General features: G+C 39.1%; 2 protein-coding genes across 7 annotated transcripts in view; one reads left to right on the forward strand and one right to left on the reverse strand.

Annotated features, from left to right (window-relative positions):
• mcf2l2 (MCF.2 cell line derived transforming sequence-like 2) overlaps positions 1-2,673 on the reverse strand; it is a 105,101-nt gene extending 102,428 nt beyond the window's left edge. For 3 of the 6 annotated variants that reach the window (XM_087836831.1, XM_087836835.1, XM_087836834.1), the window contains exon 1: positions 1,776-2,672. In XM_087836831.1, the coding sequence (XP_087692957.1) occupies positions 1,776-1,854 (79 nt within the window). In that variant the 5' untranslated portion in view covers positions 1,855-2,672. Of the gene's footprint in view, positions 1-1,775 lie in introns of all 6 variants that reach the window. The other 3 variants (XM_087836836.1, XM_087836837.1, XM_087836830.1) reach the window with 2 other exon arrangements.
• A 915-nt stretch (positions 2,674-3,588) lies between these two features.
• On the forward strand, positions 3,589-11,418 carry rfc4 (replication factor C (activator 1) 4). The gene is made up of 11 exons (XM_087836604.1): positions 3,589-3,784; positions 5,006-5,135; positions 6,158-6,236; positions 6,565-6,644; positions 6,787-6,906; positions 7,317-7,460; positions 7,551-7,671; positions 10,447-10,572; positions 10,676-10,756; positions 10,844-10,957; positions 11,070-11,418. Exons 2-11 carry the CDS (start codon positions 5,020-5,022, stop codon positions 11,160-11,162), a joined length of 1,074 nt encoding a protein of 357 aa, XP_087692730.1. The 5' UTR covers positions 3,589-3,784; positions 5,006-5,019; the 3' UTR covers positions 11,163-11,418.
• The last annotated feature ends 12 nt before the right edge of the window (positions 11,419-11,430 follow it).

Genomic DNA, 11,430 nt, shown 5'->3' on the forward strand with positions numbered 1-11,430 from the left:
CACAGATGCTTCCAGCTTCACGTCACTCAATTAGGAACCTTCTTAAGTAAACTGACTGTTAAACTGCAGCCTTTGACTGGAGCCCATCCGAGCTTTCACTGGACACACACTGATACTGGTCATCCATCGCAAAGCTAACTCGGATAGACAGGCAATTATTCACACTCACATTCACACTTTTGTCAATTTAGAATCACTGATTAACCTAACACGCATGGGAGGAAACTGGAGTACTTGGAGTGAATCTATGCAGTTTTGTTGTTTTTAAAAATATATATATTCCTTTTATTTGCCTCTAAAAAGTGGGGTTAAGGTTAATTGTAATCATCAATCACAGAGAGGAAAGGCCTTTAACTGGACATCCAATATTTGTTATGAAATTTCAGTAATGTATAACTTTAAGACCGAACTGAAAGGCCTGAAGTAATAAAAAAAAATAATAATAATGCACAAATTTTATTAATGACAAATTGACCTGCTGGATTTTAATTTTTTAAGTAGCTGCATAGACAGATCATTGATGGCTGGGTCTGTGTATTAATGATGTGCAGACATAAATCAGTTCACAGAGTCATATTGTAGTTTCGTGTCATTCTATTTTGGACTGAAACAAGTCACACTACTGTAAATCAATTAACTTCAGAGTGCAGACTTAAAATTAAGTTACACTCAGGTTAGCATGAGCCCAATATCATTCGTTTCTCAATTATATAATGGGTATAACAAGTAATCTTTTAAAAACAGGTGAAGAATATAACAATATCCAGTTAAATTAACACCTTTACAGAATCATCTGTGCTGCAAACACTGGTGGCAGCATACTGAGCGAGCATGATTTCCAGTAAATTAATTCAGAGCCAGTTTCCATAGTAACACTCTTCACAGGCTGCCCTCCGCCCCCCTACCCATCATTCTCTTAGCTACTGTGCAGTGCAGGCAGTGCAGCAATGGAGAATACTGTGCAATGCAACCGTCTCCAGCGTGGCACATTAACCTACTTCCACACCAGAAACAACCCGGATGCGGAATTAGAGAGAAGGAGGATGAAAGATGATGGATGAATGAGGAGAGAAGTGCAAGGAGAAAAAAAGGTTTTAGTGGACTGAACAGCATGGAAGGCAGAATGAAGGACACACAGAGGGGAGAGAAAGGACGAACTCGGGATGGAAAAGAAGTGATTACTATGAGAGAAGGGCAAAGAGGAGAGGTGGAAATAAAAGGCACAATGAAAAAACTGAGTAAAGGTAACAAGACAGAAACTTAAATGGGCAATATCAATGGAAGATTCAATATGTATCATCATTATTCATATTAAAACAAGAAAATAAGATCCTGGTCTCAGTAATATTTACACGCATCAAAGGAAACAGTTAATGTATGCCAGTGAAAATGAGAATGAATTGAAAAATCAATTTAAAAAATGTTGATTGCTGCTGAAAATCACGACTGAACCCAATGACTTCTCTGCTACACTCTTTGGCACATGTTCCTTCTTGCCCATCGCATCCCTCTTCACTCAGTGGTCCTGATGAGAGGATGGAAATTCCCTGCCTCCATTTCATTTGCCCTGCTTCCTAATTACAAGTCAAAGATTTATAGATAAAGATCTTTCACCACAACGAGGGTATATTCCAAGAGGCGGACTCTCCTTAGAATTTCCCATGAGAGGATACCGTTTAAAACATCCGCTCCTCTTATTCTAATTAATCCACCTGAGAGCGAAACATGAACAGACAGACAAAGGGGGGAAACTGAGAAGATATACGATGACTTACCGACATGAGTGATGACACACTCGACCCTCTGTAGCAGCTCCTGAACCGACATCTCGTCCTCTCTCAGCCAGCACAGCATCTCAGGGTGTGGGTTGCATCCACTCTTCTCTTGATCTCTCTTCGTCTCACTCTCTCTCTCTGCTGCCACGCCTCCTCTCGTCACCCTTCCACCCCAGACAGTCTCCCCTGCTTTTTCTCCCTAATCCAATTTTCTCCTTTGAGATTTGTGTCTCCCTTTCTTCCCCTCTTATATGTTGATTCTTATTTATACTCTTATTCTAAGTCCTTCCTCACATTTATCACCATCACAGAGAGCCACAAAGCCTGGGGATAATGATAATGTTGATGCCACTCCCAGCCACTTAGCTAAATAGTAAGTCTACATATAAAATAACCACACTGCTAGTAAGGCACATATAAAATGACAAAAAAAACCCAGTTGGGGTTGATAGAATAGAAAATAAAATAGCTTAGTCAATTGAACGGCGAGCAGGGTAATCTGCCAGTCAGTGTTCAGTAAAAAACAATGGCAAGGTAACTGTTAAGCAATTAAACAATAAAAGCCAGAACAAGTCAAGCGGAAAGACAACAAAAGAGGCAATTTGTTTGTCGCCCTATCAGTCAGAAAACTGTGCCAATAGTAAAAAATAAAACTGCAGTTTCAGAAAATTTGTAAGTAAAAACATCCAATTATTGATCAGCCATCCAGACACTGATAGAGCCAACCGTTCCTTGTCATGATGCTCCAAGCCCCAACTGAAAACCAGAAAAATCCTCATAGAACAAAAGTAAATATTTACAGCACCTCTAACCTAGGAAAAGACAGAATGCTCCTCAGCCAGGGGAGATAGTTGAGTCCACTCCATTGAAAGGGAAACTCCTCAAGCCTGATGGGCAGGAAATCAGTGGTGCTGCTGCTTTGATGATGCTCTATTTGCTCTCATAAAGAAGCTGAGTCACACAGAGGGAAAACGAATCAGAAGGCTGCTTCACCTGCCTGCAGGGCGGAGGGAGAGACACAGAGCTGGCTGAGGGTGGGGTGGGGGTTAATAGGTCCAAGAGAGAAATCCTGGTGCCTGGAGCTGGACTGTAAGAGGAGTGGAGCCCCAGGAACACACAATGATTATCAAATTAAACATTATAAAAAATTATATATATTCTGTTTTTGTTAAATATGTGGGAAAATAACATAAAACATTTTTAAAACCCTACATATTTAGCCATCAAAAAGACCGTGTTAAATTAAATAACTCTGATTTAATCATCATCACGCAAGAGCACGAACAAAACAAATCATTCACGCTTTCACTTCACAGAGTCATTTGGTGCTACTAAAGCCACTCTGCTAATCCAGCTCCACATTTTGCCTGAACCAAACAATGTAAGGGGCTCTAGCATCTCTCCATGGCCCTGTATGCTCCTGGGACTGTCTATTAGCCAGAGACATCTGTGCTCTTGCTACTCATTCATCTTCTCTCTGCAGGCAATCACAGGCCGTACAACAGAAACAACCAAGATCAATGGCCCATCAACTGGCAGACAAAACAAAGCACATAATCCTGTATTTCTTAGGAACATGACTACACAGTGTTTGTTTTTGTCAGATGAAATCATTAAATCTAAACTATCGGATTATTTATTTGTTTATTTGTCTAAAATTTAACAGTTTAGAACATAAGCGGAAATGTTGCGTATTAACAAACCAAACGAAAATAACGGGAAATTATGAAGGATACAGAATGAAGAGGAGACAAAAAAAGCCCCTCTCCCCCAAAAGGAGAAAGGGATGGGAGGAGACGTGACTAAGGAAACAAGCGGCGTCCGCACCATATGATTGGAAGTTACACAATGACGTCGACGGAAGTGTTTTCGGCCGCTAGCGCGGGAAGACTCACGGACGCTGTTGAGGACACGGAGTTAAGCAGACAGGGGTCGAGCCAGCTGCCAGAATTATTATTACTACTACTGGAGTTTTAGATATTTATTCACTCCGCCCTTGGAATTATTAGGTAAGACTTCTAAAGTGGTCCATGTTTATGAAAAAAGACACAAGGCTAACAACGGGGCTAATGTTATTAGCTCATAGTAAGCACAGTGGCCAACTCACATAGCCTCGTTAGCTTCCATGATAAGTTGTGCTATAATGCTAAAAACAGTGCCAAATGCCATTTAATATTCAGGGAGACGGCGTGGTGTTTACTAACCGCAGATAACATGGGCTACACACCAGTGATGTCTGGGTCAAGCTGTATCTGCTGTTCAAAGTAAACCACTAACTTCACTTTCTCATTAGCGAGCTACATAACGAATACAGTTCTGTCTGTTGTGATGTTAAATTTCTTAAGTGCCGCTCTTGCATCCCAACGTTATGATGTCACATTTTAACGTCTACTGCCCAACGAATGAAATAAGGCTTGACGTTAACGATTAATGATCGTTATGTCTTTTTCTCCAGTCGTTCAACCATTCTTTAAACGATCTATTAACTCATGCTTGTGCATACCGGGTCTAAAAAGACTTGTAGCAAATCAACAGAGCGATCTTTCTGAGGCGTGCCTCTTCTTCTTTTGGCTGCACTGTTTAGGGGTCGCCACAGTGGATAATGTGCCTCCATCTCGCCCTACCCCTAGCATCCTTCTCTGTCACTTCAACTCTGCGTCACACTACGTCAATGAACCTTCTCTGTGTTCTTCCTTGTTTCCACCTTTCTGCTAGCTTCATATTCAGCATCCTTTGTCCTAGATATCCACTGTCTCTGCACTTGTCCAAACTGTGTCAGACTTGGCTCTCTCTCTAACTTAGTCTCCAACACTACTCCATAATCAATGGTTGGGAGATGGTGACACTAACAAAAAGACAGCAGGCTGAGCTGGAGGTGGTGCTAAAGATGCTTTCATTTTCTTGAAAGTTACCTGAATGAACAGGATTAGAAATAAGGGGTGTATATATGATGTAGATCATAATTGGCTTGATAATTTTGATTTCAATTATTCTGGCATGTTATGGTTTACTTGTTAGGTGACATGTCTTTGAATATTACAACTTTCATGACAATAGCTTGATTAAACAAGGCAGCTACATGTGGATATCATGGTACAGGATGGAATTCAGCACAGTGCTGGACATTTGTTTTATCTTTGTTTCCAAAATATTGTTACAACCTACCCTACCTCTGTATAATTATGATATAATAATTATAGTGTGTGCATTTTGTATGTTCATTTTAACAGAATAAAGAAGAGTCATGCAAGCATTTTTGAAAGGAGCAACAGTTCAGGCAGCCAGGCCTTTGAAAGATAAGGCAGTGGCTGGACCCAGTGCAGAGAAGAAAGCCAAGGCTGTTCCTTGGGTAGAAAAGTAGTAAGTATGACCCACAAAGGTGTACTGTACACTACATCTGATTAACTATATAGAGTTACAGGAATCTCAAGAATTCTTCAGGACAAAACTTAACCGCCTTTTAACCGGGGGGACTGTTCAGTATTGCCATAAAAATCCAACATTTTTTTGTGTTTTTTTTTAGTCTTGGGGTTGATTTACAGAAATGTTTACTCTGTAAAATGCATAATGAATAATAGCGTCATGTGTCTCATTTTCACATTTTGATCATCTTTTGATGTCACAGTGAAATTCAGGATTGTTTCTTGACTCAAGATGATTATTAAATCCCCCAAACATGGAACACATATTTTGCATGTAAGTGCGTTGGAGGGTAACCGCAGAGCTACAAATAAAACAGTTGGACGTACGTTTTTTTTTCCTTCCCCATCTTTACAAAAATTTCTAGTCCTCATATATAATTTTGTGACAATTTCTGTTGCAGCTTTTAACTGATTGCCATTACTTCACAAATGTATTATTTATTATGTATATATTTATTTAATATTCTTATGCAGTGCACTAGCATCCTAATATATTTTATTCTATCAGTTATTGTGTAATAGATACTTACACTACAGTATTTTAACCTGGTTCTGATGTTGTGATCTTTTTATTTTTTTATTTTTTTGTTTTCTTCTCTTTTTGTAATTTCGTTCAGCAATGCTTCTGTGATATGTTGACTAATGACAATAAAATAATCTAAAGTCATATTTTTGTGAAACTTTTGTTTAACACACAATTATCACCTAAATTATGATAAAAGGTTATGTTTGTCATTTTAGAGGCAAGACAATGTGAAATGTAATGGATAGTGAGTCATATTATTGACTTTCAGATGTTTAAATTTAACAAATATTTCACAGTGATGCGGTTAAAAGTGCTTCTGTTTTGTTGTTGCACAGTTCTCTGGAGTCTATATATAATCTGTAGCCTGTGCTGATATTGAAGCTTGCAAGGTACTCAAACCAGTTTTTTTTTTCTCTTTCTTCAATGAACTCCAGCAGGCCGAAGTGTGTTGATGAGGTGGCCTTTCAGGAGGAGGTTGTAGCAGTGTTGAAGAAGTCTCTGGAGGGAGCAGATGTAAGTAACATTTGGTTGTTTTGGGGTTTTTTTATAGCCTCGGCTGAATTACTGCATTTGGTTTGATAACAATAAAAATGCCGTAGTCAGCAGACTTCCCATCACCTGATAGGAGATGAGTGTGTTTTTGTTCTCGTGCATGTACCACGTATACTGTAAGAATGTTTTCAAACTTGTGTCAGATTGCTTTGTCACAATGTAGCAGTGTGTTGTCAGATATACAGTATAAACATGGTTATTTCCAATATTTTTGTATTCAGGTTGTACTTGTGCTCATTTTGCAAGGCCATAAAGGCACAGTATCATTGGATCTGTGTTTAAATTGCAGCTTCCCAACTTGCTCTTCTATGGCCCTCCTGGAACAGGAAAGACCTCTACCATCTTAGCTGCTGCCAGAGAACTTTATGGGTGGGTAAACTCTATGTGTGGTATTTGATAAGAGATTTCACATCAGTCATTTCTTCATCATAGTTTTTAAACCTTTGTTGATCTCTCTCCTTTTTTCTTTGCACTGTTGCTGCTCATATTTGACTCGTGTCTCTGTTTTCAGTCCAGAACTGTACAGGCAGAGGGTGCTGGAGCTCAATGCCTCAGATGAAAGAGGCATCCAGGTCGTCAGAGATAAAGTCAAAAACTTTGCTCAGCTCACTGTTGCCGGGACACGCCCAGAGTGAGTAAGCATTTTACAGTTTGTGACAATAAGAAAACAGCTATACTTATTTTTTGTTTTGGGTTTTTTTTGTACGAGGTTACTCACATTTATAAATTGGTAAATGTGAATTAAAAGGCAAACTGGGATTGTTTTCAGCTCTGCATACATCAGACGTCATCCTCTAATTGTAGAGCCAATCACAAACTGAAGGAATAAGTTCCTGTATGTACAGTTTTCCTTTAAAACATGCAAAGGTAAAGTGACTGTGTGTCATAAAGCCCATTTCAGTGGTGCCAGCAGTGCTCTGATGATAACTCCGTTTACAGACAGAACAGCTTTTGGAATAATTATTGAAATAAAGTACCAAAGTCTCTGTCAGTGAAGTCCAAACTAATGCCGAAACTTTCACTATTTTGCTACATTTGCAGCGGGAAGTCGTGTCCTCCTTTTAAGATCATCATACTGGATGAGGCCGATTCCATGACAGCGCCAGCTCAAGCTGCTCTCAGACGGACCATGGAGAAGGAGTCTCGCACAACTCGGTTTTGTCTCATCTGTAACTATATAAGCAGGTCTGCTGTGGGTTGTTGCTCAGAATCAATTAAACACACAGTTAACACACAGTTATTGTAATCCTGCTTGTATGTCTATGTGTTTTCTAGGATTATTGAGCCTCTGACTTCTCGGTGTTCCAAGTTTCGCTTCAAACCTCTAGCCAATCAGATCCAGGAAGAACGTCTACTAGAGATATGCGAAAAGGAGAACCTCAAGTACACCAAAGAGGTAGGAAGAAAGAAAATGATTGTGCTGCTATCCGGTCTTCAAGTGATGACGTGATGAATCCTGCTTCTGGGCCCAAACGACTCAGCGTTTAATAAGGCTTTTGTGTTTTTAACACGTTTTAATGCTTTGTATCTTGTTCTATTTAATCTCAACAAGCCCCTAAAAACAGTCAGTGATCACTGTGGTCTGCCTCTCTGTTTTTATTACCACTATTCATTTTAAAGCTTCAGGTTTTGAAACCTTACGATGTAACTACAGCCGAGCCCATGCAGCAGTATATTAATGACTAACCTCATATTTTGGATGGATTATATCAGTTGTTCTCCTGACTGAAGTTTGGTCCGTGTATAGCATCCTGCCATGCGGTTGCATTTGTCCCTAACCTTCGGGAACCCTCACGTTAACTTTTATTGAGTGGAAAAAAGTTAGCGTTCATCCTCCAGCCTATCTGTGTTTATGCTAACATAGCTGTGTCGCTAGCGATCATGTAGCACATCATTATATACCAGCTAGCCAAACTTCAGTAACCCTACAAACGTCACTGCTGTTTAGTTTTCTGTCTTCATTTATGTCGGAAGTGATAGCAGAGCTGTACATCTTAATCTAGAAATCTCTCAGTCAGAACATGGTATATTATATTTAGATGGAAACTAGCGAGCTAACTTCCTGCTAACTTCTAACACCGTTAAATTTCATAAATTCTGTTTTCATGGATGCCTGGATGTTAAACTTAATTGTTACACCTGGTAAAGCAGCAACACTGATCATTTTATTACAGATGAAAGAATTTAGACAGTTTTTTCAATCCTCAGTGATGCCGCAGTGATCGTTTGACTGTGACCTTAAGCGGAGTTTGGGCCCAGACACGGCTAATGACGTCAGATTTAAAGACTAGATAGTGTAATGTAGACCTGTGAGAAATTTCTAAGATGTCTTGCGCACTTCTAGTGTAGGTTCATTTTTTAATTGCTCCATACATGGGGGAAAGTGCTCTTTGATTTTAACTGAGAGGCTGATTTAAAAGGAGAGTGTAAAAGAAATTACCAGACATAATAATCTTACCAGTGGGTGCTGTTAAATGTTTTATGTTTTTTTCTTTACAAAAGCAGCACACAAAAAGAAAAAGATTCATGTAACAAATAAAAGAAAGTCTGCTCTTCCCTTTTGTTACTAATGAAGCTGTAATCTTCAGCAGTGACAGTATCTGCAGGTTTAAAGATGATCAGTTGCACACTTTTTAGGTCCTTTTGGAGACTGCTATGAGGATGTGTGACATTTTAGTCCTTCTACAAAATGCCAAAAATAATTAAATAGTTGACTAGTACAAGTATAGTTTCAACACATTTATTTTACTCATCCACAAATACATATTGAATGTTTTTTTGTTTTTTTTTTTTTTTTACACAGAAGTACAAATCAGGGTTTAGTAAGGAGCTCAACTCAGAATGATGAGCTGTATCTTTTAACTTTGTTAATGTTAGATTGAGTCTGACCCTGGCACCACCAGTATTTTAAGATAGATCTGCACACATCCTCCCCATAACAGACTCAACAGAAAGTCAAGGTTTTAAATACCCAAGTAATTTGTGTTGTGCTCACCGTATTAAACTCACTTCCAGGCCTGTATTTTTGTTCTTGGACATTACTGAAGTAACTTTGATTTGAATGGTGAGTCATGCAATCCTTATTTGTCCTGTTTTTGTCCTTGGTGTAGACTCCCAGTTGAGTCCAGCCAGCTTTCTTGTGATTTGATTGCAGAGGTAAAAAGAAAAGAAAAACATAACATCTCCCATTTTCCTGTTTGTTTAACTGCTCGGCTGTTAAGCCTGTCCACAAATGTATATGAGCAAACAGCTGTTTATTTTTTAATATTTAATGTTTAAAACAGGGGATTGTTGCAGTTGCCTTTTTTAGGTGTAGCAGACATCAGCCCCTGTACAACTAACTGGGGTTTAAGTTTGCAGTGTTCAGTAGCATGAGCAGAAAAGTGATATGCACATCAGTCAATTTACGATTTAATGCACTGTCACTCAATTTCATTAAGCAATAAGAGGCTCCACCTACTGGTCAAAGCACATACTACAGTCATTCTACATGATCCATTTCTATACATTTGATTTAATTGTATTAGTAGATGATTATTAACATCCTTTGCTGGTGCTGCATTTTCAAATAAAAAAAGAACACAAAGTGTGTGAAGAGATGGTTTTTGCAAGTATAAACATTTTTGCTTACCTGTAAAGTATTTTAGATACAGGGAATGTTACGCAGGAATATTCCTGCCTAAAATTTTGATTGTAACATAAATAGATGGATTATCATGACTGCAGACTTCTCTACATTTGTGAAGAGTACATGTGGCCTGCTCCTGTCGTAAGCACAATAGCACAAGGCAGAAGAGTTCTCAGTGACAGGCAGGAAGTGTTGAATATTCTTAACTGTATGATATGTTAAAAAAAATGGCTAATGTAATTCAGATGCCTGAGGGCACAGCCAGTTTCCATTTCCATTTTACTGTGTTTGGTATGGTAATACTGGTGGTGTTCCTCCACCACTGTCACTGTCCCTGGTCCTGTGCCCACCTTTCCCAGGTGGTAATCCATCCATGGTCAGAAATGTATTTGCTGTTGAAAAGAAAATCTGATTTGAGTGACATCTATGTGCTGCATAACATTTAATGTATAATCAGTTTAAATGTGAGTGGAGGTATAGCAGAACTGCAACTGCTTTCTTTGCACAGCTGGTGGAGTCTGATAACTGTCTTTCCTAATCCAGAGTATAGCAGCATTGGTGCGGGTGTCTGAAGGCGATCTGCGGAAAGCCATCACATTTTTGCAAAGTGCTGCACGCCTCAATGTCGACAAGGAAATCACTGATTGTGCTGTCATTGAAATAGCAGGGGTGAGCTGCACTTCATTTGTATCACAGTAGAGTGCAAAAAATGATTATTAACTGTAGTTAGAATGTCTTTCTCATCTGAGATCTTGCTTCTGCTCTCTGTTAGGTTGTACCTGACAAGATGATTGACAACCTGCTCCAAATCTGCTTCAGAGGAACATTTGAGAAACTGGAGGTAGCAGTCAGGGTAAGTGTTCTAATAGCCTGAAATAGATAGTTAAGCACAAAATAAAAGGTATGGCAATCAATACCTTTTAATCATCTTCTCTGTCAGAACATGGTGGATGAAGGCTACGCAGCCACACAGATCTTGACACAGCTTCATGAGTGTGTCATAGAGCAGGACCTGAGTGACAAGCAGAAGTCGACTATCACAGAGAAGATGGCAGTAAGTCATATAATACGGTGCTGTTTTTTGCAGCTACAATAGTAAGTTGGAATAAATGTAGACGTTAAATCCTTTTTTAATGACTCAATCTGTTTGTTTTTCTCTGGTTCAGGTGGTGTGCAAGTGTCTGTCAGATGGTGCAGACGAGTACCTGCAGCTGTTGAGTCTGTGTTCAGTCATCATGCAGGTGGCTTCCCACAACTAAATCCCCTTCCATAAACGTCATGGTCGTCTGCTCCCATTGGGACCAAAGGCTTTACAGAGACACTTAACTCAGATTTATCTGCATTTGATTGTTGTTTAGGATGCTTAACCGTGGACACCAGGCGACCGTGATCATTCATAAACAACGTCAGAGCACTTCATTAAAAAAAGAAAAGAAAAAAGGACATGTTAGTACTTATCCAACATACTTTTGTACACTTTCTGAATTCTGGAAAATAATAAATAGTTCTTTGTTTTCAGGGGTTTAC

Source organism: Neolamprologus brichardi, chromosome 23, assembly GCF_056152115.1.
Source record: "Neolamprologus brichardi isolate AB-2024 chromosome 23, ASM5615211v1, whole genome shotgun sequence".
Classification (NCBI taxonomy): domain Eukaryota; kingdom Metazoa; phylum Chordata; class Actinopteri; order Cichliformes; family Cichlidae; genus Neolamprologus; species Neolamprologus brichardi.

Excerpts from the sequence above, each read along its gene's own strand:
- rfc4 (XM_087836604.1), top strand. The coding sequence starts at position 5,020 with ATGCAAGCATTTTTGAAAGGAGCAACAGTTCAGGCAGCCAGGCCTTTG. Across the intron at positions 5,136-6,157 it reads GTTCCTTGGGTAGAAAAGTA|CAGGCCGAAGTGTGTTGATG; the intron begins GTAAGTATGACC and ends AATGAACTCCAG. Across the intron at positions 7,461-7,550 it reads ATCTGTAACTATATAAGCAG|GATTATTGAGCCTCTGACTT; the intron begins GTCTGCTGTGGG and ends TGTGTTTTCTAG.